This window comes from Corvus brachyrhynchos, unplaced genomic scaffold (genome assembly GCF_000691975.1).
Source record: "Corvus brachyrhynchos isolate BGI_N302 unplaced genomic scaffold, ASM69197v1 scaffold97, whole genome shotgun sequence".
In the NCBI taxonomy this organism is placed as follows: Eukaryota; Metazoa; Chordata; class Aves; order Passeriformes; family Corvidae; genus Corvus; species Corvus brachyrhynchos.
This window is the reverse complement of record NW_008239758.1, coordinates 346360-372999: the sequence shown is the minus strand read 5'-3', so window position 1 is coordinate 372999 and position 26640 is coordinate 346360. Positions and strand designations below refer to the sequence as shown.

Genomic DNA, 26640 nt, shown 5'->3' with positions numbered 1-26640 from the left:
TGGGGGGGCATAGGCGGGGCTGTGCGGATTGCAGCCAGTGCTGCATTCGGGAGCAGCGGCAGGCGAAAGCAGCAGCGGGGACCTTCCCAGAGCATAAAGCGCCAGGATGATTACTGTTCTCTCATGTTGATGGTTTTTTGGAACCGGAGTAGGACTGCTCTGCTGTTATAGAGGAGAAACAACGTTGAGCTGCAGAATGAATTAGTAGCTAACATCACGATTACTCTTAGCTGTTAGCACAAATTGTAGGAGGGGAAAAAAAATGGGAGAGGAAAAAAATCCCTGTTTAATGCTGCCTAGGGAATACCGTGGAATTTAGAACAGATACCGTTGCAGACTAGCAGCATGCCTGACTGCACTTGACTTGAATCACTGGGCAGCAGCCTCGTGTTGTATCATTTAAGGCTGAAGGAAGAACGGCAAAATAGTAATGGATTTGTGTGCAGTGTTCCTGCATAAAAGGAAAGTAGTATGAAGATGGTGGTATGTAATTTGTATTTTATTTTTAAGAAGAATTTAATCCAGGTATGTATGCTCTTTGTGTTTTTGTCTAGTCTACATGTAGTTTTCTGTTTCCTTTGTTTCCTTTGCTTGTTTTCATTCTGAATGTTCCTCCCACTGTTCTTGCAATGCATTGATTTGTAACTGATTTGCTTTCTAATGCTATAATGTTGATGAAACTGTCTGGGCTTCTGGAATTAACACTTCATTAAAAACTGGGGGGGTTATTTTGTAAGGCTGGTAACTTTACAGTATAAGTTGAGTAAGGCAGTATGGTGTTTGATTTTTCAATGAGTTGGTACATTTAAATTGATACAAAAATATAAACAAATTAATTACATGAATACACAGTGAAAGTAAGGTATGTTTTGCTTATTTATGTCAGTATTTTTCTCCTAATTTGTGACAGGATTAATAATAAATTGAGCTTTACGGATGCTTATGTATTTCTGGGTCTTGATTAATCTCCAAGATGAACACCCTGCAGATTTCTTTTGAATAGGCAGCTTGCTTAGTCTACACGCTTGATTCTGTTCCACAGCTAAATCTCTGTCTCAGAATACCCTCTACTATGTACCTCCTCCAAGGCACAACCCAAAAACCCACCATAACTATTTCATACATTTTTATCCATTTTAGGTACAAGAAGATAAAATTAGTATTTTGCCTTCTGCAATTTCAGAGGCCAATAGTAGCTAAAACTAATTTCTTACTATGAGATTGCTTTAAGAGGAAAAATTATGTAGTTAGAAAAATATGACTATTCTTTAGCCCTCGCCTTTCTTTAGTCCCCTGGCTCCTCTTGCACTTTTTGTCTTACTAGTATTTTCTTTCACCTGACAATTGATTATATGTAATAAGTGAAATAGAACACAAAGCAATGTGCCCTTAAACTAAGGACACTCATAGTTGTCTTATAATGTCTGGTAAAAATGTATTAAAACCACTTAATGCTTATTTGATTGTTCATTAGTCTTGAAATATCTTAAAGCATTCTGTTGCATTTCTAATTTCAATGCAGCCTAGTTAGAAGTAAGATTTTTTTTTTTTTTTTTAAACATGTTGATCCAAAAAGGGTTAATATCTCTTACAGTATCTTAATACTGTTGCTAACTCCTGGCTGACAGGAGCTATTATGCCTTAAAAACATTCATTGGTGTAAAATCAATTGCTTTCTGATGTGAAAATAAACTGTCTGTAAAGTTGCAGCTATTTTTCACAGAGAGGGTGATACTATGCTTGTTTCCTGTCGGTGATTATATAAAATAGATGCCTTTATTTAGTATAATACACAACTGTGGTTTGAAAATTGAAATTGTAAGGTTACTTGACACATATGAATGTTCTAAAAGCCAGTGCTAAATCTTACCATCTAAATCAACATAGTGAGAAAAGCAGCAAGAGAGTGCTGTTACGTCTAAAAGCACTAAGAATGAAAAGTAGAATTTAAGGGTAAAGCGTGTTTTGTTCTTCACAAATTCCTTTTGTAAGGGATATAATGATAGAAATTATGATTAGCTATAATCTCAAAGAACTTAATATAGAAAAAAGCCATGATGCAAGATAAATGAGGGCTCTTCCAGTGGAATATACACAACTTGGAGAGTTGTATAAAGGTTTTCTGTCACTATACTGTTTGCTTGATCCTGCAGTGATGTCAGCACAACATTACCATAATGACTATATATTGCTGTGAAAACACTTAGGAATTCTCAGGGCAAGTACTGGGAATCCATAGTGTTACACAGTAGGAGAAGATTCATAGCTCAGAATATCTCCCAATTGACTAAAGCATCAATGAGAACTGAAAATTCCAAATTTTCCTTTAAGTGTTGTGTTGTGAAAATCTAGGAAGAAGGAAGTAGTATAATAGCTTCTGCCTTGTGAGACCATTACAGCTCTGAAGCGTAAAAATTCTTTGGCACCTAAGAAGGTTGTTACACTGTTTTTGTTTTTCTCATTTGTGTCATTCGCTTAGGTTGGTAGCAGAGGTTCTTGCGTTCAGGTACAGATTAAGTATCACAGTTGTCAGTGTATTGAAGCAAAGACAGAAGAGGGTTTTTTTTTTAATAAAGTCTTTGCAGCAAATTTAGAAATATGTTTAATATCTACCATCCTTATCAGTGAATGTCATTCAGGTGTTAAGCATGATTTCTATCTGTGTGTGCCTACTCATCCTAGTGTATGTTGTTGTCAACAGTGCTTGTAGTCATTTGTGCTTGTGTTATTTTTCAAATGCCAATGTCACAGATGATTGCTACCATTTATCAAATGAAAGGCCACTTCATCAAAAACTTTCTTTTTCATAGCTTTTTTTTCCTAAAAGTTTGATGTAACTTATTAGTTTACTAGATTTTAGAAAAATATGTAAAATCTTCGTTGCAGAGGAATGGAATCCAGAGGGCTTACTTTGCCCATATAAAGTTGATATCTTACTGTAAACATTTCACTGGGAATTTTTGTAAGTAGTTAGCAAAAAAAATGCCCCCAAACCCTAAAGAAAGAAAAAAATCGAAGCTGCAGAGTGATGTAGTGCACACATGGACACAGAGTTCATGGCAAACCCTGTCCAAGGGAGATTAATTCAAGGCTGTGTGTTGTCCATTCCAAGACACAGGCCAGTACAGTTGGAGGATTAAAATTCTTACCTGAAAGAAAATTGAGAGATTTTTTTAAAAATTATATTTTCGGGCAGAATAACTATTCTGAAAAGTTGCTGAAAGTTTTGAAATGTTACTATTAAAAAAAACTTTGAATGCACTCAGTAGACTATAAATACAGTCTCTGCATATGTTATGCTCCAGTGTAAATTAAATCACTTGGGTTCCCAGGGTATAATGTTTAAAAGACCCTCTATTAAAACACAGGAAAAACTAGGGACAGAACTGAGATTAAGTCAAAATGTATGTTGATACTTTCTGGTTTTTAGTAGGCAGTAAATAGGTTCTGATTATTATATAGTAACTCTTTTATTTATGGTAATCTAAAATAATAGCAAGTTGGTAATAGTCCAATTAAGTTAACATGTCTGGTACTGACTTAGTAATACAGTAATCTCCATGTTGTCAGCAAATAACTTTTCCCTCCCCCTGTTTTCCCTTCCTTTTGTAGTCTGCATTTAAATAGAAATGAACAATTTGGTGAAATTTTCTCAGTCTTAGCAGTTTTTGAACTGACAGTATTGACTAAAATTAAGTTTATAGAGGACAGCATATATCATTTATACAGCTGTAAGAGAGGGAAAAAGTCATAATTACCACCTCGTTTATACACTACAGTGTCTTTTTTTTCTTTTTTTGACTGAAAAAGTCAAGGAAACAACTAGAAACATCAAAGAGAAAAAAGTCAGTGCATTTAGTCAAATAATATTGAAGCTGTGTTCCAAATCATCTGCAGTCTGTTATTCTTGTGTGCACTAGTATATTGAACTGGCCTACATTATCTACTGCTCTTCAAATGGGCCACATTTTACCTTTAGAATCTGTTCTATAGCTTTTTACATCTCAGTGTTAATCTACTGTATTTGACGCATCTCTTCATTTGTTTTTGGTTCCAGTCAAGGCCATTGACCTTTAAGAACAGTTGCTTCAAATACTGCTTTTAATGTTAATACCACACTACAGATGTGTTTCTAAAGAAATAGTCTTCTAAATGCCTCCAACAATCTTATTAGTAGTTCATAAATAATTGAATGCCTTAACAAAACTTCACAGGGAAAAATGCAAATATTACAAAGGTATAGAGAATAGCGTAACTAAAAAAGTAATTATAGAAATTATTGTAAAATAGTGGGGTTTTCTTCAATTCATGTCTGTCTTCAACAGTAATTAAAAAAAAATAAACAAAACAAAAAAACCAAAAACCACATCTTTTACAAAAAAAAAAAATCCTCTCTTTTTCCATAGTGGACATAGTAGTAGGGAAGCAGTGAAGATGACTTTTCTCTGCAGAAGAATTGCTCATCCTAGATTTTCTTCTAAGCTAAACCAAAGACAATGTGCTTCTATACATTACAAAGTAGTTTATTTGCAGCTGTTAAACTGTGGAGTTAATTCACTGATGCACCAAGTTCTCTATGATTTTTGGGTTAGATGTTCTAAATCACAATGAGCCAAAGTCACGTTTAAGCCTGTGCTGTTTGCATCTGTTATATTTAAACTCCATTAGGTTGTATGCTGACAGAAGAGATACATAACAGCTATGAATGACCAGTATTACAATATGACTGCTAAATATTTAGATTGTATTCTGTAGTGTACCCCATGAATATATGTGCAGCCTCCTCAGTACAGCAGTAGGCCTTGTGGATTAAAAAATAAGCAGATTGTAGGCTCTTAGGACTGGGGTTTGAAACAGCAGATTGGTGGTTTTACTTTTTACATTCCCATAAATAGAGAAGGCAACATGTTAAAGGGTGGTTAGATATGTATGAATCACAGGATCCATAAATAAATATCACCAGGTAGATAAGGGGATAGAGTAAACTTTCCAAATCGTTTTGAAGAGCAGTAGGAATCACTTCCTAGCCAAAAGGAGTGAGTGCTGATAGCACTCCACATTCTCCTGTGAATGTTGGGAGGGGCTGATGGGATAGGACAAAGGTCTGCTGGTGTGAAAGCCTGAGGAATTGTTGGAACAAAGAGTAATTACCCAAAAGAGAAAGCAGGTCTCTTTACTGCTCTTGTCCCTGCCGTTGCCAGGGTCTTTGGGCGGGTCATCCGTATAGGTGTAGTCAGTGTTAAGATAAGTGTCGTTTTACCTTAAGAGACTCACCATTTACACAGATTAAAAATGTCAGTAGTTAAGACTAGAAGGAGAATTTAAGAGGAATATAAAGGAGCAGATAAGTGCTCTAAATTAAGCTCGTCTGAATTAGGTCATCTGAGATGATTGTCAGTATAGTGCTCCTGTTGTAGTAAATTAATGAAGCAATGTGGAATGTACACCACACTATGCTTGTCGAAAGGAAGGGAGCAGAGGTTTCACCCAGCAGATGTGAGCTGAGGGGAAGTACACTTATGTCAAGATTAACCTTATTCCCAGGCAAGCATAAGACTAGTAATTAGACTAGTAATAAGACCCTAATAAATAAACCTGTATATCTGAATTCTGTTATTGATTCCTTATGTTCCTGATGGTAAGAGAGCCTCTCCTAGCCTCAGTTTCTGCAGTTGCAGGGGTAGACTGTTTACATACTTTTTTATAGGTATATTTGATTAATTAATTTCTGTGGAGCATTTTGCATATCACAAAAGTACGTTGCTGTCTATAGACTCCAGTGCCTATTTTGGCAGTAATACAGAGTGCTATTGCTGCAGATGAAGACTTCTTGGCTTTGTTTTGATTCCCCCTACTGTCTTGGTGTTGAGAACATGAACTGTCATAGGGTATTTTATAGAGAGAAACTGCACTTCAGTCTCATCTTCTTCCCTGCCCCCTTTCCATATACGCAGACCCCTTGTAGTTGATTAATAGTGTGAAGGTTAAGCAAGGCTAAGGTCCTGCCTGGTTCTTGCTTTGCAAGGGGACAGTCTGCATCCACAAAGCTACCCCTGAATGGAGTGAGCTGCTGCTCTGCAGCTTCATTTGCTAGGGTCTGAACAGAAGCTGAGCAGTGATCTAGCTATTCTATTTAAACTAAAATTATATTTTTAAGATGATTCACTTTTTTTATAAAAATGCAGGGCTGGATTTGTTAAAATAATTTTTTGAAGTGGGGGTCTGGTGTTCAGGTATGTAACTGAAATACACTGTTTGCATTATTTAAAAAGCTATCATTTTTAACTCAGCCCACTCTTCCCTCCTTCTACCTGACACATTCGTTTTAGACTTGGAATAAGATCCTTTATACATGATGCTTCCAACTGACATTTTTATTTTGACAACCCTTTGTTGTCAACTGTGTGCTTGAAACTGGTCCAAATTCTGTTCACCATCAAGTTGATCAACAAAACTGTTTTCAGACTTGCTGTGGGTAAAAAGTTGATGGAAGTGTCATTTTGTCCTTTCTTTCTAGAAGAACCCTATTAAGAGTTTATTTTTTAGTCTCGCAACCCATATCACTTTCCAGTTTCCTGTTCTATTGCCATCTAGCACAAAGTCCATACCTCAGTGCTGTAACACTTCGACATGATTCCGTATGCTTAGACTGGCTTAACCCAGTGATGTTGAACTTTATTATATAAATTGTTTCAATTCAATAAACAAAGTGAGAATTTAAAAATTGAGGTCATAATGGTTTATTGTGAAACCTGGATAAAACTAGAAAATCTCCGAATGACAACTTGCAGCTCATTCAAATAATTGACTTAGTTCTATGTCCTTCTTAAAAGACTGTTCCTTATCTTATGGAGTTTTAACCTTACGTTGATTTAAAATGTTAAGAACAACCTATGCAAGCCTTTACAAGAAGAAGTGGATGAGACCTGTAATGACTCAAACTTGATTCCATGTGTAGACATACAATTGTAGAAAATGACTTTTTGACAGAGCTTCAAACTGATTAACAGATCATATGACTAATACAGCTGAGATGGAATAGAACTCGCATGAGAGAACATAAATCTGCTCCATTTAGCAGATCTCCCTGTGTTTGTAACAGTACAGCTTTTAATTCACTATGGCATTGTCAGAAACTGGGTTTAAATAAATTCAGTGCTGAATGTTCAGCTATTTGTAATACTTTCGATTATCTCAGATAAAAAGCATTGGTTAGACACTGAATAAAACACACACACGTATATATGTATGTATATGTATATGGCTTGCTATGAAATCAAGCTTCTTCTACAGAGAAGCATTAAACCTTATTTAAAGTGAATGGAAACGTTCCAAATTCCAGTGATAACTTCATTATTTCTTGATGGTTTTTAGGCTGAGACAGGAAACAAGCCTTCTGGCTTGTTTATACATTCTTGATTTGAAGTCATTTGAAGAATGTCCAAGTCATCTAAGTGAAGTTTATGTAAGAGGGAATTTAAAATTCTGTGGCTGTGTGGGCAGAGGGGGTAGGCAGTCACACTTCAAATCTTGTTCAATAAATGGTTACAAACATTCAGTGTAAGAGCTGAATGGTTAACAAGTGTTTCTACATCTAGAAACATGCTTTTGACATTGAAAAGTGTCCCAGGATGGTTCCTTTCTCTCCTAACAATACGTGAAAACAAGGCAGCCTTGGCTCTAGTGAAAACTTTTCAATATTCTGAGAGATGTCATTTGCATTCCTTGAAAATTGCATGCAGTCTCATTGAGCATTCTTTTGCTTCCAAACGTTGCTTGCTCTTAATTCACGCTTAATACTCTGACTTTATGTATAAGCCTACAAGAAAAAGAAGTGGCAAGGACTATGCTGATGTATATGTGTTAAAAATGTGATTCATGTCCCACAGATATTTCACCTTTTTATAAAATAATTAATAGCCACTTTGGGAAGACTGAAGGATGTTTTCTATTCTTCTACTCACTCTGCATCCCAATTTAGTTATATCTGGAAAAGAAATGAGTCTGTTTACATCCTCTTTTCCAGGATTCCAGAAGCCAACCAGGCTTTTAGCAGCTTTGCTTGTGCTCTATGCAGCACAGTGCATTTGCTGCTGCAGTATGAATCAGGGGTTAGTGTTCATTATTTACCATTTCATATGTGCATATATGTAATGAATAAATATATGGAGTATAATAGTAAGCTCAATGAAAACAAACTATGCAATGCAAAGACCAGATCTGGAGGTGTGTGAGTGGACCATAATGTTTCATACAGTGCCAGGCTGTTTGCAGACAAGGACAGTTCATGTTCTCTACTCCTCTTAAGGCACCACAGAGCAATTTTTAACCCTTTATATACCCTGTATCTAAACAGACTTCTTATTCTGCCAAAGAATTTTTAGCTGCTTTAGAAACCAAAATGGCCATTTTAAGAACTTCTTCTTTACTGGATTTTTCAGAGCTGGTTGCCTTGTTTTTATTCTGCAGCTATGAAACTGGGAGGTGAATGATATGCTGTACAAAAAAAGTACATTTACATGCTTAAAATTTATTGACTACATTTCTAATGGAATACAAACTTCTGTTTTATGGAACAGAAGCTTCCAGATACCTCATGAAATCTTCCTAGACTTCTTCTAGATCAGATGGTTTTCCTGTTGTAATGGCACCTGTTTCTGTCCTGTGACTTGTAAATCATGTTTCTTTCTCTGTTTTTTTTCTGTGACCGTAGCGATGTTAAATTTAATAACCTGGATGAGAATTTCCATCAGTTGTCATTATTTTCTCTTATTTTCTATGCGTTGTTTTCTTTTTACTTCTTAAAGAGGAGAAACCATGAAGATAAGCCCACTTTTGAGTCCTGGCTTATCATAGCATGTTAAAGTCTGGTATTAAAGCACTTACTTCACAAACCATAGTTATGTGCATAATTCAGTCTTAAGATAGAACAGTACTTCGTGGATACAATACTCACTTGTTGTACCTGAATCCTACCTTGCTCCAAATGACAAAGCAAGAAAGAACTTTCTACTTCTGTTTTACTAGCTAGTAACCATTTGTTACTCTGTCAGGTTTTTTGATCACTGCCATATATCATATGGATCTAAATTGTAATGCCAGTACTCTGCAAGAAAGCAGAGAACATTTAAACTGAATATTTATGTTGAAGTCAGAGAATTAAACTGAATGAAGAAGCCTGGAAATAAGTTTAGCTTGTTAATTGTTGTTAAAAATATTTGCCTACAACTGTTTTCTGCTTCAATTATTCATGAAACAGTCTATTCAGAAAATATTTCTATTCAGAAAAGTTGAAACATCATAAGTATTATTGAATGATAAGTTTGCTTGGCAGCCATTGTAATATCATTCCCTCCTTTTTAGACACTTCAAGAAGCCATGTGCAACAGAATGACATTTTGCAAGATGTACAAAACCTCTTCAGGATTTTGTTTTGAATAAGCAGATGTGTGATTTTTTGTTTTGTACTTTTCTGTCACGTTATTCCAGAACATCAGTAGTTTATGTGGCTATAGTCTTCATTGAAACATTTGCTGATGATCCTTTTGGAGATACAAATACTTTTCTGGATCAAAAATTGTGTTTTGTGGAAACAGCTTAAAGTAAATTACACTCCATGGTTTCTGCCCTCCTCAAGAGCCTGATCTTATCTTACATATATAAGATTTGCAAAGGAATGTTTACAAAGAAATTGGGAAATAGTACAAAAAGGAAAGAGAGTTGTCAGAGCAAAAAGGAACAAGACTTAACTCAGATTGGACAAACAAAAAATCCAAAATTTTCAAATACTTTAAAAAGTACTGTTAAAAAGATTGCCAAGTGCCCATCTGCTCGCAACTTATCAACTGAAGAAGAGGAAAGCAATAAAGAATTTTCACTTTCTCCAACGTTCAGTTACAGAGTTGCTATTGCCAATGGACTGCAAAGGCACATTTTTGTAGCAAACACTAATAATGAAGATATAGTTCCAGACCTGTCTTCAAATGATAGCTCATGTTCTGAGTCCTTAAGTGAAGTAAAAACTAATAGCAAGAAAAGCGAATACTTATCCCACACAATGCCTGTGAGACGCAACAGGAAAAGCTTAAGCAGCCTCGCAGCCTCTGATGGAAGTTCAGATGGAGAACGCACTTTACACACACTGAAGCTGGGAGCCTTACGAAAACTGAGGAAATGGAAAAAGAGCCAAGAATGTGTCTCATCAGACTCAGAGCTAAGTTCATGGAAGAAAACATGGGGATTAAGAAGTAAATCTCTAGACAGAACTGGCCGTCACCAGAAATCAAATACTCTTGAACCTGGCTTTAGTTCAACAGGTTGTATTAGCCAAACCCATGATGTTATGGAAATGATCTTTAAAGAGCTTCAGGGAATAAGTCAAATTGAAACAGAACTCTCTGAACTAAGAGGGCATGTTAATGCTCTGAAACAATCAATTGATGAAATTTCTAGTAGTGTAGAAGTTGTGCAAAATGAAATTGAACAATTGCGAACTGGATTTGTGCAGTCCAGAAGAGAAACTCGGGACATACATGACTACATTAAGCAGATAGGCCATCCAGGAAACAAAGCAAGTCTTAGGTTTCTAAATGTGCCTGAAGAGCGGCTTGAAAAAGCTGAAAGCACAGTTTACAAAATATTAATGGAAAAAATGGGGTTCTCAGAGGCACAAAGCACTATTAAAATTGAGTTTGCCCAAAGGCTGGGGCAGCAAAGAGACTGTCCAAATGCAAAGCCAAGACCCATTCTTGCTTACTTTGAGTCATCACAACAGAGAGATTTGATTTTAAAAAAGTCTTATAAACTTAAGGGAACTGGCATTGGAATTTCTACAGATATATTTTCCAATGAAATAAAAGACAAAAAAGAAAGAGGACTGCCTTCTTCTCAGACATATGAAAGCATGGATATGAAACTTTTAACTGTGGAGACAAAATCTAAAGTGCATGACTGGGAGTCACCTGACAGTGATAAAGACTTGGAATCAGATATAAATAAGAACAGTTATGCAAAGATATCTAAATCAGCACATCAAATAAAAACAAGCACTACAAAGGGGACTGCTGAGTCCCCAAACACTAAAGACCTTGACAGAACTGCTGACAATAGTACCTTTTCACACAGAAGAAGTTATGACAGTCAGTCACCAGAGTTTGACACTATGGAAAAACAGTCAAAGACCTATTATTCAGATGTGACTCCTTTATGGCATTTACAGAATGACTTTGCAACACCAAAGCTTAGCCGTTCAGAATCAGATTTCTCAAAATTGTGTCAGTCTTACTCTGAGGATTTTTCAGAAAACCAGTACTTTAGCAGAACAAATGGCAGTTCACTGTTGTCCTCCTCTGATCGGGAACTTTGGCAACGAAGGCAAGATGATTCTCTAAACTGGTATGGCAGTTCCCAGGAACAGACTTTTGCCCAAGACATGCAGCAGTATCCAGAGCAAAATGAAGCAGGGAACATAGAAACTGTTGGTAGTGGAGTAAGCAATGGAATAATCTGTGTACCTGGAGACATAAACCAGTATGATGGTAGTCAGCTTTCTTTACAGGATGATCTTTCCCCGTGGAAAAACTGGAATCAGTTGGAACAAGGGGCAGATTTGGGCCTAGACTCATCCACACAGGAAGTTTTTGTGTATGATATGAGCAGCCCTTCAGACCAACAGAGAAATTTTGGAAAGGGCCAAAGTTCTGACCCCCAGTATGATACTGAAAGCTATGATTTCACTCTAGATGGTACTTCTCCATCGTGTCCAGGGCTTGATAGTGAAACACAAAGTCAGTGGACTGGTCAATATGATGATTATCAGGAAACAAATTCTATCTCCTCTTATCAGAATCAAAACAGATTGTCTATGATGTACCGAAGTCAAAGTGAACTACCAAGTGATGACTCAGAGGAAACCGCCCCTAAATCATGGCATAGCCGATTAAGCATAGATCTTTCTGATAAGACTTTCAGCTTTCCTAAGTTTGGATCTACACTTCAGCGTGCTAAGTCAGCTTTAGAAGTAGTCTGGAATAAAAGTACGCAGAGTTTAAGTGGGTATGAAGACAGTGGATCATCTTTTATGGGAAGGTTTAGAACTTTATCTCAGTCTACTGCAAATGAGTCAAGTACAACACTTGATTCTGATGTTTATGCTGAGCCTTATTGCTACAAAGCAGAGTATGAGGAAGACTTAATTGAACCATCTGGTGAGAATGAAACAGACTATGTAGAAGTAATGGAACAAGTCCTTGCTAAACTAGAAAATAGAACTAATAGTAGTGAAACTAGTGAGCAGGTCCAAGAGTATGAACTGGACCAGTCTTTGTATGAAACTCCATATGCAATGCTACCAGAGGAGCAATATGACACACAGTTTGACAGTGTGATCAGTGAACAGATATTGGAAGTTGAAAGTGACATGGCTCCTGAAGTAGAAATAAGGGAAGATGAAAATCAGAATGTCCCAGAGCTGATTACTGAAGTTACTGAAATTCCAAAGAAAAAAAGAATACGACCATCATTTAAAGAAGCTGCTTTAAAAGCATACAAGAAACAAATGAATGATTTGGAGGAGAAGATCCTTGCTGGAGGTAATAGTATTTTAATACTGTCTTTTAAGTAAAACATTGTTCTCCCTAGAGTTGGACATTAATTTTTGTGTAGTACCTTATCTTGCTCCCATTGAATTCAGTAGAAAAAATTCTGCTTATGTCTGGTTTTGTTTAGAGGGTGAAATAGTTCCACAGAAATCAAAAGGTTAAATTTCACAGGTTTGCTTTGAAACAGTTTTCTGAATATGTTTAGTCAGACATGCTTGTAAGTACCTGTATTTCTTTGAATTCCAGTAACTTGAAAATTAAATTTCACAAGGTTTGAGTCTTAAAAAAAGAACTAAATAGTACGCTGTTCTTGGTTTTCTCATAGTTTTGTAAATATTTACAGGAGTCATACAGAGTGTTCAGATATTACAGTCTTGCTTTCCTTACCAGTTTTCAAGTCATGTTTGGTTCTATACTCATCCTGATGAGCAGTGTTCTCCATTCCCTATGCAACCTGTACTTACAAGAGTGCAAGTCTGAACTGATTTTATGTCAGTTCTTATTTTGATTCTGTCCTTATTTGTACTCCCAGTAAGCTCTCAGAGAAGTAGTCAGTCCCCAAAACGGGGTGAGAAGGGTCGAGGGTGTGGAAGAAAAACAAGAGTGTAAATGGTAGCATCCATGTATGAAGAAGCTTTAGTAAGGAACTAAATTCACAGAGGTGTTGATGCTGATTTATTCATGATTTTTATCTGTTGTATTATCAGACTTCAAAGCAGACAGTCATATATATAACTTTAATACCTCTAGTAATATACAGATATGGTGATATTCAATGTAAACATTCACTGTAATGCTAATAACATTGGTTATAATATTGTACATTTAATTGGGAGCATCATAATGACTGTAGCTAGCCAGATGGTAATTGTCACCTTGACTGAATATTTCCTTTATCTGCCTTGGAAAAATAATCATCTAATACATTCATTTTAAAGATGAAAAACTGTGCCTTTAGCCAAAGGGTTGTATTCATTAGTAAGGAGCTTGAGGTGTACTATAGCATTTCTTTTGTACGTGATCAGCTACTTTTACAATAAATATATAGCCATCTTGAAAGTGTGTTACAAAAGCATTTAAATATTGATAGTTGTAGAGTTTACTTTGAAGTCTGTTTTTTTATTTAAATAATGACACTCAATTGTATGCTTGTATTTTGCAGGTAATTTTCCACAGTACTGTTAGATACTAGATGGTGTGTATATGAAGGAACAGCTATCAATAAATAGTACTTTCATGACTTTTTTCTGATTTTATGAGGTACGAGAGAGGGGAACCACATTCCTTTTACCTAGTCATTGTACAGTAATATAATGCTCTGAGGACTTAATTAAAGAAAGCACACAAGGAAGACCCAAAATTTTGAGACCCAAATTGATTCCACCATTTGAAGTGTGTGCATTTGTGTGCATTGGTAGATAACACGTTGTCAGAAAACGAGAACTAACTTTGATGCATTCCAAGCAGTTGCTTCTAGAAATTAAATGTATGTTCTTCTTTTAACCCAGCAGGTGAAAGACTTCTTTTAGTCTCTTAATCTATTGATGTTTTGTCTTCTGAGTAGCTGAAACATTTCTTATATCTACAGAGAATTCATCGGACACCAAGACCAGTTTATGAAAATGTATTATTGGTGTAGTCTATGGGGCAGAGTGTCTGCATGGTTATGAGACGTCGTACTAGGACTTCCACTTTTGTTTCCACAGAATAATATAGACTACTATAAAAGAGAAGGGAAATAAAGGAGAATGGGAGTACAGCAGGAAGTTAAGGGGAATTTACAAATGAACCACTACAGCACACTGCTGCTCAGCTTATTCTGAGAACAGTGTGCATTCACTCTTGAGTAACAGTTCTGCTTCCTCTTTCCACTGTGTTTTCCATGCCATCAAGGAGGACGTGTGTTTCAGTCAGGGATTCTGCCTCAGCAATCACCAACTGGTTTGTTACAAAGGAATCTTCAGGTCCTGTAGCACACCTAGCAATACCTATTAGCAAAACAGTCTTTCGTGTTTTTATATCTAATGGATGAATATGATATTCTTACCTTGATATCTGCAGAACACTTAACAGTTCTTCAGAATTTAAAACTTGCAAAATACATTTTCTAGCTGGAGTAGTCTACTCAAAGAATATATTACCTGAAAATTATTTCTGCTGAGTGACATGTAGTATTATTGGAGCCATATCTTTATTTTAATTTCCACTTAGTCTCAGTGAGCTGGATAATGGATACTACAGACAGTCTATTCACAGATAATGAAATCCACAGATGGAATGTCTGTCCTTGGAGATAGTCAAAATCCATCTGGACATAGTCCTGGGCAATCTGCTCTGGGTGGCCTGATTTGAGCAGGGTTCTTAGACAAAGCCTCCAGAGTTCCCTTCCAGTCTCAGCTCTTCTGTGATACAGAAATGCATTTTTGAATACTTTGTATGCAACCTTTGAAGAAGGATATCTTCTTAGTGTTAGTGTGTCTGCTAAGACAAAACACCTTCTACTTCTGTTTATTATTTGAATGGCACATAGTCTAGGAAAAAAACATTTTGTAAATCAGTTCTTAAAGGAGTTCTATAAAACTCAAAAAACATATTTTGTAGCTTCTCTGCTTTGGCAACCTGCCTCCTCTTCTTTGTGTGTAATTAGGCATGTCCAGAGAATACTTACCTTATCATTTAAGCAAATAGTAGTTCAAGGTATTCTATCTTCATTTTAATATTTGCAGAAGCAATAATAACTTTTTTTTAAAGTGACTAATAGCTGTTCTAGGGATTACATGACTTTTATGAATTTTTTTTGGTTTTTTCCCTCTCTTATCCCTGTAACTGATTCACAGTCAACTTCTGATTTCTTTCTTTCGGATGGAAAAGTACTAGAAAGAGAACAAGTTCTTTGAATTAGTCTTAATTATATAACCAAAACAACCTATTCTTTAATTAATTGTTTCATCCCTCCATGTAAGCAGGAGCAGGTAGACAACAATCTGTCTAAGCAGAGATATAATTATATAATACAGCAGTGTTAGTTCTCCACTTTAATACAAAAGAAGGGTTGAGAATATGACTTTCATTCTAGTAAGGCATCAGGTAAGGTCAATAAATCTTCGGTACATAAATAATTTATTAGTGCACAAGAAGCTCATAAGATAGTCCTATTCTCTGTCACTAGCTGGAGGGAAAAATACACTCTGGGCTGATTGCTTATGTATTATTTATTACAAAATGTTTTTGGAGACATACTGGAATGACTAGGTTATGTGAATAAGAGGAGACATGAACAGTACATGAGTAATCCTCAGATTTAAAGTTCTGTAAGGATATAGAGACATCGTGAGGATGTGTGTATATTAAAGGAGGGATTGACGGCTTGAAAAAACTCAAAGAAATGCTAACCAGTTGTTGGTTTCTTTGTACACTGTAATTGAGAATGACTTACACTTTTATTCATTGTTCTAGTCCTCACTTGTTATTTTCTAGCTTTCTTTTTCCCTACTGTCTTCTTCCATTCCATCCCTATCTTATCTTTTACAGGTGCCTTAGCATAAGCACCGTTTTCTGTCCTGGTGAAACTAAGCCTCTGGGAAAGATTCCAGAGTTACATGCACTCTTCTGAGTTGCTTTTATTGATAACATAAACTCTTTCTATGGATAGTAGCTTGAGCAGTAGCTTCTTGATCCAGTTGTTGAAGATCTTGGTCATCATTTAATATGCTAGATTTTAAAAATCATTCAGATTTTCAAATGTCTTTGGTCTGAATTTTCAGGCAAAGACTAACCTGTAGATAGTTAATGATGTCAAGATGGGTGAACTCATCTAATTTATACACATGTGCAGTGTATAAGGGCACAGGGATTGGATTTGCCTCTTTAACAGTGGAGGGAAGTGTTTCTATTGTTGTCTAGGAAGGATTTGTATTATGCTTTGTGGTGTCTGACTTAGACAACTTAGAACTTAGAGATGAATGTGAATCTTATTTTGTTTATGCTAACATCTGAAACCAAAGGAACCAGTAATGTATTACCTCACTGCCCTGGTGGTATGGTCATTGGGTTCCATGTTAAGAAAAGCTACCAGTAAAATAAGTAAGCTTATTTCAATGCATATTTCAATCTATGACTATTCAAACTATGGGTTTTTTGAAATAAGTAGATATTTTCTTATTTGGACAGCTTCTCTGGCCTTTTTATAAAAACTGTTTGCTGGAATTGCCTGGGTCAGCTGTATTTTCTAAAAGAGTAAAGGCTTTAGAAGTTAACCTAACCTTGTCTTGTGGTACTCGGACTTTTTTTTTCCTATGTCTTACCTCCATCGTGTTTGGTTTTAATACATAGGTGCACAGTTACCTGTAACTACTAGCTTTGATAAAAGCATTGTAGTGCTTTTGTTATGTGAATGTAAGCCTTGGATTTGGACTTGAAATGATCAGTGCTGTGGGCCAGATGAAAATCAATTGCTCTGGTACTGTTTAGTAAATTAATCAGTCATTCTATAGCCATTCAGGTGGAAATAGGATAAATAAAAACCTTACCTTGGTCATGAAAGTTCATTACTTGCTGGTGGTGACTGTAATGGAGAAATAAAAAGCCTGTTAGAAGTTAAATTGGTTTTTTATATTAAAGAGTTCTTCTGCATGCAATCTACATTAACTGTGTTGGGAGGTGGGCTTTAAGAAAGGACCACTGTTTGTACAAAGAGGAATTAAAAGTAAGTATATATCCCATTTTATTTCTTAATTGTTTGAGGTAACTACACTGACTGATTAAAATAGGGTGAGTTGCATTTGGGGTTGTTTGGGGGGAGTTTCCATAAAAATAAAGTTCCTTCTCAGACTGCTGGTGCAAACTGGGGAAGGGAAGGATTTACTAGACAGATGGTAGAATTTTAGTTTAGTGTTAACAATACTGAAGCAATTAATAAAGATAGAACATGAATATTTGCATCTGTTATGCCAAACTGAGATGCCTATTCTTTCACTGACCACTACTAACAGCTATGCCAGTCAGTCTTGTTCATAAGATACTGTAAAAGAGATTGTTGGTAAGTCATCTTTTGCCTTTTTTAATCAATCTGCTTTTGTTACAGTGAAAGTTACAGTCATGTTTTGGGAATTCTTTGAAATGTAATCTCATTCTATTCTCATTACACCTTATTTCTTCAAGTATTTGGTTGTTAATAATTAAATATAAAGTTCAGGTTTTTCTTATCCTTTAACATATGATATTGGTGTTGTGGCACTAATGAAAACTTAGGCATAATTTAATCTGTCTTGACCTAATGCAGCTTTAAGTTCATATAGTATGGACACACTTTATACAGTTAAGGTGTACATTACTGTAAACCCAGATTCCCCAGAATCGCCCCAAAAAGGCTTGAAGCTGAGTTGTGGCCACACTTTCAAGTTTCCTGTAAGTTTAGCATGAGCTTGTTCAAAGTAAGGAATGAAACTTTTTTATGTGATCTCTTTGAGATGCTTTCCCTGCACTCAGCCCAATGGCATTTTGCATCTTTCTAATCTCAGGTAGAGTCTGATGGGGTAAAAAAGTGAATGAATGAGCATACTGCAATTATTCTTTGCATCATTGGGTAAGAATAGCCCAGGCAGAAACACTTATAGTTAATAAGAGGTAACAGCTGTACCAAGCCCCAAGATTTTCTGTTCTGTTTCACAGCATTGGAGCTGCAGTATTCAGTGACACAAGGTTTTGTTTGGTTTTCCCACATCTTATTTATTTATGGTTTGTTTGGGTTATTTTCACAAGAGTGATAAATTACTTCATTAATATAAGGACTGATTGTGTATTCCATGTGGCTGATACAGTTAATCTGCAATGCTTAAGGAAAATGAATATATATCCACCTAATGTATCATCTATAAAGAGATGGATTTGGGGAAAAAATACTTTTAACAGACCGTGATTAATCTATTGCTCTTCTCTTCATATGTAAATAAGGTAAACAGGCAGATTCCCGAGTTTTCATCAGTGTAAATTCCTTTCTTTGGTCACATCAGGTGGTCACAGTGGAACAGATGTATTGTGCAAGCAGGCTGGGGAAGAAATGGTGATTCTTGGTATACATTTTAATAAATGTATGGTACTGAGGAAACAAGATTACTGCAAGTTAAGGAATTTATTTTGGTGCTGTATTTGGAATGATAATGAGTCACAGGAATTTAATAATCCAGTTTTTTCAACTGTCTTTGCTTTCTTTCTCAACACCATGTTTGTGTTTGTCTTTTGCAGATGATGTTGGTAGAAACTGACAAATACGATATATTCCTGCACCCAAACTGGTTAGCCAAAATTCTAGAATATCCTTTTTCACATATGTATGTGTGCACTCTGAAAATCCTCCACTAATATTACAGAAGGTTTGTACTAATGACACTAATAATGTTCTAAAGAATTATTAACCACTCTGTGAATTCTGTCAGGATTGTGCTGATGAACCAACGCGTATTGATTTGACTGAGCTGAGCTTCCTATGTTTGTTTCATGCACAAGAGAGTGTATGCATTATTTTCTTGCTACTTGTTTCGTGGGAGGCAGGCGTAAGTCTTGATACCCTTCCCTTCCTGTTTCTCTTCTGTCCTTCAGTGGAGAAAAGACTTAAAACAGAAAATGGCAGTTTGTCCATCTTGAGATTAATAGATTAGTAGAAAGGTTGCTTTTGAAAAATTATGGGAGGAAATCTAATCAGCTAGTGATAAAGATGATACATGCATCTTTTGTCTGTGAAGAAAAAGCAAGTAGTTACATTCACCACCTACTCTGAAGTTGCGACTTTGGTAAAGGATACTCCCTATCAGTTGCTTGCTGCACATTCAATCTGTACTTTTTATCCACAGATTAAATGAGTGAAAGAATGATCTAAAAACCTGTTTAATATATCTTCCAGGAAGCATAATAATGTTCTTTTGGCTTTTTGTGTTTTAATTCTGTAGTTACAGCATTCATTCTTACCAGAAAATCTTAGATTATAATACTGCATCTCTTTGTAAATGGGATAGTAACCAAATAGATTGACGATCAACAGTTTAATTTAGCATAGTAACTCCTGCTAAATCAGTGTGCATTACGTCAGGGAAATGTGTGTCACAACTACATTTGTCTAACACTCTCAGATTCAAAAAATTCTACTGTTATCAGATGCCCTTTCCTAGAATAGCTACACCTATTCTTTAATCCTAAGAAACTAAATAAACCAACCAGGCCAACAAACCCACACAAAACCCCAAGAAAAACCAAAAACCCAATCAAACAACAAACCAAAAGGAACCACAACAAACCAAAAACCCCCTGATATCCTTAATCAGGAAGGTTTAGCAGAAATCCGTATTTTGGCTGTTTAATAAAAACAAGTAGACAAAAACCCCAACAAAGCAGACCATCCCAAGCCTCTTCTGTTTAGAGAATGACTTCTGTTTTTAGGAAAAGTGATCTGTTAGAGCTGCTAGTTTCCTTTGTAAAAGAAGAAAGTCTCTGCTACTCCTTATGAAAACAGAAGACTATTTAACACTATTTTCACTGACCTTAGAATTAATGTTGATTGATAAATATTCATGCAGTTTGTCTGCTTTTTTTTTCCTTAAGCAGATTTACAGCTGCTAGAGCTAAGAGGAAAGCTGACCATGAATGTCAGTTCCAAGGGTTTTTTATACTGGTTTTGCTGGGAAAATGAACATAATGTTGTACCATCAAGATTAAAAAATATTTTTTATTTTCAAAATATTTAAGCATTTTCTTTAGATCGTTGTGTTTTAGAAGTAGAAATACTACTGCATAATTTTTGAATGCAGCTTCAGAATAAAAGGAATCTTGTTAAAGCATCAGGCTGAAAAAATATCTAGACATGCACTTAAAAATGTAATGACTTGGCAAACATGAGTTCATAAATAGGCTCAAGTCTTCCTCTGGTGTATTGGTGAAGTAGATATTACAAGAGAGCGTGAAAGAGATTCTCTGTTTTGCTGCCAAAGGGAAATTCTGACTACTTTCATGGGGCAGGTACCAGATTTTTCCCTTGTGCACATTTTCCAGGTGATCAGTGGAACACCTAGACAATTGTCTCCCAGGAACTTTAATAGGAGGAAATACCTGAAATCTCTCCAGTTATTGCTGATGTAAAATTATTGTTGATACTGATAGAACTTTGTTAACTATGAGGATTGTTTCCTTGAGGAGTTGAGAGTATTCTTAAGATAGCTTTCAAGATCAGACGTTTTAGTAAAATTGAAAATCAAGACTTATGTTGCTGATAGAGCCATTTAAAAATGTCTTGGATGCTGTGATGAAGAATGTGGTGTTAAAGAGACAAGGACACAAGTTAGCTAGAAAAAAATAAAACCACAGAAAATACTGTAATCTGTTTTCTCTAAATAAGCAGTGGCAAAGTACAATCTGCTGACTGACACTCAAGTAGCTTCTCTGGAGTAGATTATTGGAACAGCAGGGAGTGATTTGTCAGTGCTGTCACAGACCCATAATCTATGTATAGCTCTGGGTATCACCAGTGCATCTGCAGCCTCACCAAAGGAATTCTTGTCCTTCAGCTGCATACATACCAAGATGGAATAAGGACAGACAGATGTGAGGGATGTACTATTATTGAATGTAAAAATAAACCAGGAGAGAAGAATATTTATAAAATGGATGAGTATAAACTAAAGCACTTTTTAATCTTCTCCTGTAGGTCTTCCTGTTTCATTTCGCACAAACAGGACGGAGCTGATGCTCCTCTGCATCCATAAGGCAAGGAGGGTACTGCAAACATAAAGTAGTGGAATTTTCCTTGAGAACTTTAAAAGGCATGTTGGGTGAAATTTTCTTTTCAAAAAAGCCATAAAAGTAAAGGACAGGGAGACATGCCTTTTTCTATTACCTATAAAAAGGGATTGAGGAATTCAGAAGGATTTATGCATGTCCTATCAAGCAAAAAAACTCCCACAGTACCAAAAGTCATCCTTTGAATTCCAGCATACCAGTCTATAGCTCTTAACATCTGTGTCTCTCTTTGGTGTTTAGGCATAATTATTCCAACTTATTATTTTAAGCAGTCAAAACAAACTGTAATTTGATCTTGACTTTACCTGTAGCATAAAAGATAACAGTAAATAAACATTCTTTAATGTTTTAATGCTAACCATATTATTTCAAGTCTTTTTCTTCTCTTGTATCTGGTAAGCCAGTTTGCTTATCAACAGAAGACAATCTGATATCTTTGTGTTATCTGAGTAAGTGATATTGGCTTGATGTCATCTTTTTATTTTGTATGTGATTATACGTTGACTCTTTTTTTTCTTCCACTGCTGTGAATCTTGAAATTCGTTTGGCTTATCTAAATATTTTAGCCTCCTAATTTGGGGGTTCTGAAGATAATGTTTTGAAGAGGAAACAACTCCCCAGGAGAACAAACAACTTCTTACCAACAGCAGCTCTGAATATCATACCCTGTGAAATATGTGACTGTTGCCCAGACACTACATTCTGATCCTTTGCTCCTGATCCTAGGTGTACATGTTATTCTTGCTCTTTAACAGTAGTATGTTTATATGACTTACGGGTGTGCCACCATTAGCATTTTATTTTACAACAGGGATACACTTTTGAAGCAAATCTCTGTCTTCCCAATTCACCCCATTTAGTTTGATCGCTGGAATGGCTGAGTGGGATCTGTGTTTTAGTGATGCAACCAAGCCAGATGTTCTCAGCAGCTAATGGGCTTTCAGTCATCAGGGCCAAAAATAGAACTGGTATGAAGTAAATTCCCCCGAAACATTTTTGCTGTGAGCACTTGTGTCTTCATCACCAACTGCTTTGACCTTCTGATCTGCTCTTCTGGCACTCAGCTATTTGCTGTTGCACCGTGTTCTTTGTGGCCCAAGGTGGACAGCAGCTCACCCCCCTGTCCCAGACTGCCATTGAATATTCCTGCCCTGCTGTCACTTCTATCTATGCTCTCAGGATAAACCAGCTTGCATGTCTCAGTGCAATCCTCATGTTCAATGCAAGAATTAAGGAACATGTTATTATTTGTTAGAGTTCAGAGGAAATACTCTCACATTTGTTGTCAAACCAAGGGGCTGTTTGCTTGGATTTCTTTGGAAGTAATACAGCTGGACTTCAGCTTGCAGCTCAGACCATGATGCAGTGATCCAAGTCAAACACTTCATGGCATTGTTACCTGTGTGATGCAGAAAGATTTGCAATAATCAATTATCCGTTTGCTTTCACAGCAAATAATTGATTAATTACTTGGTTGCATGTACTGCTATTATATGTATTGAGGGAGATAAAATGCTTTTTCGTCCCTTTTGGGTAACATATGCCTTATCATTTTAGTGCTTTCTGGGGTCAGAAGAGAGTGCTTAAAATGCACACTGTCTTCCTACCATCATCCTGACAAGCCAGAGACTGTCCAGAGACCCCAGTCTTCAAGAGGGTGGTAGTTTTTTGAGCCCACCACATTCTGTAATCAAATAGTTCTCTTGACAGTCAATAACTTACCCTTTTGGAGATGAGTTCTAGAATTTGCTAGAAGTATCTACTAGGTGTTGAAAAACAATAGAAAACAAAGTCATTAGAAGTCTCATGGGACTCAGTTTCTAAACACTGGAGATGTTTTTAAAGCATGTCCTTTTGTTGCAGATTTGCAGACCGCTTTATTAACAGAGACCCAAATGCAGTTTTCATCTTCACCAAACTGACCTCCTGTTTTGGCTCTCCATGTATCTGCTAGTAATTTTTCTACATCACTGCCAGTAAAGTGCTAGCAGCAATTCTTCTATTTCTCCTGTCAACCAAGCTTTATTCAAGTTTGACCTTCTCTTTGTCAGACAAGCATCACTCATCTCTTATGATGTGCTAGCTTTAATATTATCTTTCAAGCGTTATACTCTATTTCCCTAGAATAAGCTTCAGCAATACAGCATCCTCTGGGCTTACAGAGTGTAATGTTCTGTTCTGTAGTGGCAATAATACCTTCTGGGTGCAGCATTTATTATTTTAGCATGGCTTAATTTGTGTCATTGTTTTGGACAATCTACTTCTCTAATGTCCTTCTATTCAAACCTGGTTTTCATCTGTTACTTCCCTTTCTTAGCAATACTTGCTAATTAAAATTGTTCACCTCAGACTACAAACTGCTTGTGACTGTGCGTACTTTACACATGTTATTTTCATGGAACAGCTGTATTGTTACCTAATTCCAGCAAGTATTTTGTCTGAAGGCTTTGCTCCCAGGAACAGTGTAATTATCAGTCAGTGTGACATTCTTGCAGCCATTTTGCAGAATTAAATATTGAAATAGTACTTTGAGAGAGTAGTGAACTTTAATTCCTTTTCCTATTTGGTGTTACGCAATAATGCACACTTATAAGAGTGGAAAATCTTTCTGTTTTGATTAATTTTGATCCTAGGGTTTCCTAACAGTTTAGATTTTTAGAACCTTGTTACAGTTCTTGTGCTATGGCAGGGAGTGGAAAACTGAATTTTTGCAGTCTTTAAAGAAAGAGGGGAGTGTATTGGGACAATGTTCTGCTGCTCAGAAAAGTGCAGAAGTGAAATAATGACACAAGACTTTTGAAGGAGGTTTATGACTGGGGAGCAGAATCACCTGAACCTCTTTGATAGAAATACCTTTACTGACTGACAGAGCTAGTTGTATTTCTGATGGTGTCACAAGCTACAAAAGCAAAGGTCTGTCTTGACTTCCATATCTTCATTGCTCATATACCTTTCATGCTGGAAGACTCCGTCTTTTCAACATTCTTTATAGATTTTTTTTTTTTCCCCCTCAGAAATTTGGGTATAGAAACTGGTTGTCTTGTATGATTAATTTCTGTTTTGTGTGAGGAGTTACAGGTGGCAACATTGCTAATAGAATGAATAAACTGGACCATGATAATTTGAAAACAGTTGATAACAATGTAAAGTTAAACTTTTCTAAGATCTGTTAGTTTTCATACCAAGTTTGAATAGTAATTAAGCAGCATTAATAAACAGTTGTTGGAAATTTTACTTAACCTACATTTAAACTGATAGATGGATAGAAAATAACCAGGAGGTTTATTTGAGGGTACTGAAAACATGGCAAGCCCCTTTCACTTCATTCCCCAGCCATCCCTATATGTAAACCACTTTCAACAGAAGCCAGGATTTAGTGGCTATGCTGAATATTATACAGCTTTTTAATACCTGGAACTTAATAAAGGAAACTGAAAGACTAATTTTATTGACTTTCATGCTTAGTTACCTAATTAAATATAACTGTCTGCCTTAAAAAATAAAAAGGGCTGCTGAGCATTTTCCTTTTGCCTTCAATATTTGACGTTAGTAAATATAATTTTCAGTAGTATGTAGCTAGATGACCACCCTGTTCTTCATCATTCTGTTACGCAGGTTTGTAAATATCTGTATGGACTACATTGAGCTGAAATAGCGACAATTAAGGAGCAATAGGATTTTGCCTGTAATGCTAGTAAAAAACACCTTCCTCTTACCTAAATTGGCCTGTGGTATACAGGCACAATATGAAGGCTATTACTGGTATTTCATAATGTAGTGAATTTTTAATTAAAATTCAAGGAGAAACAACTAGTTAAAGTAAGAAGGGTTAACAATATGAATCAGTGTTTCCACTGCTCCTAGGTGCACTCATGACTTTTTTAGGTTAGTATTTTGAATGTGTGGATGACAGAAATTAGTTATATGAAGATAGGCTCTTCTAAGTAAATCACTGTCATTCAGCAGTATAATCTGAGATGTCTAGCCTTCAATCTCTGATTTGAAAATACATTCAGTGGTCTCTTACATAATCACAGTTCATTTCTTATCTACATCAAGAAATGTTGCTATCTATTCTGGTAGCCTGATGACTACTGAAGTGAATTGCTTGATGACTCTGTGTACTTCCTGACTTTGTGATCTCATACACGCAGGAAACACTTCCACCGTTCAGATTATCTCCCTCATGCTGAGTTCAGAAGCAGTAAACAATGAAGTTTTCAAACTGATTTTGTCTCTGAAGATGCACTCATTTGTTACAAAGAAGAGATGTTCTTAAGAGCTCTTTTTTGGGAAATCTGCATCAGTTACCCACCTTATGCAATTTCTACTGAGAAAAGAGACCGTTAGATGGGTCCATTTTTTTAATACATGGAGACTGTGAAGAAAAACAAGTTAAACCAAAACCATTCCTTTTTTCCTTCCTAATTTTTGATTGTCACTCTCCTCCCTGAATTCAGGCAAAATTAGGTTCCAGTAAAAGAAATCTAGTGAAATTAGATGAAGTTGGCTGAAACCCAAGAGAGGTAAACAAAATTTTATATATCTGTCTCTCATGCTTTGAAAATTCTGGGTTTTGTGGAAGATAAATCTCAACAAGTTTTAATATAACTTTTTAAACAAGTGAAGTGAACATAGAATTCATGCGATTCTTTAGGCATCTGACATTAAAGTATTTGCAAACTATTTAAGTATTGCATTCCACATAAATAATACCAAGATTTATTCTGCACCTTTATGTGGCAGTATTAACAATGTTGTTATGGTTAGATATTCTGGAAAGAAGGCACAGGTTGCATGAACAAATTTTGGTGAGGATTCTTAAATTACAAGTAGTGTCTTGCTTAAAACTTCCCTCAGTCCCCAGATTTCTCTTCACCTTTTGGATGTTTCCTTTTTCTCAAGTTTGAGAACTGATGCTTCTGTCTCTCCTACACAGAGCCCTGTTGGTACATGCTCTCATGCCTTTCATCTCATTGATGTCCAGATGCTGCTCCAGCCCTCTGGTTTTAACTGTTCCTCACCTTTTCTCATAAAAGCACATCCCATCCTGTTTCTGCGGCCAGCCCAGCTTACAGTCACCTATTTACCCCTGGCTCTGCTCTCACCCTGCTTGTGAAGTGCTGTAACAATTTTGGGATGGGGAAGTTAGATCATATGGTTGTCCAAATATTCTTTATATTCTTGAAAGAATAGCTGATAGTATCTGATGTTGTGAGACAAATACATTTCAAAAATAAATGAAAATAAAGAATAT

The 26640-nt window shown here is 36.1% G+C and overlaps 1 protein-coding gene across 5 annotated transcripts in view; it reads left to right on the top strand.

Moving 5' to 3' along the window:
- Positions 1–20: 20 nt before the first annotated feature.
- The window catches only part of UNC13C (unc-13 homolog C), a 134873-nt gene continuing 108253 nt past the window's right edge, over positions 21–26640 (top strand). For 2 of the 5 annotated variants that reach the window (XM_017742684.1, XM_017742685.1), the window contains exons 1-2: positions 21–525; positions 9364–12590. In XM_017742684.1, the coding sequence (XP_017598173.1) occupies positions 9617–12590 (2974 nt within the window). In that variant the 5' untranslated portion in view covers positions 21–525; positions 9364–9616. The remainder of the gene's footprint in view (positions 526–9363; positions 12591–26640) is intronic. The other 3 variants (XM_017742683.1, XM_017742682.1, XM_008639998.2) reach the window with 2 other exon arrangements.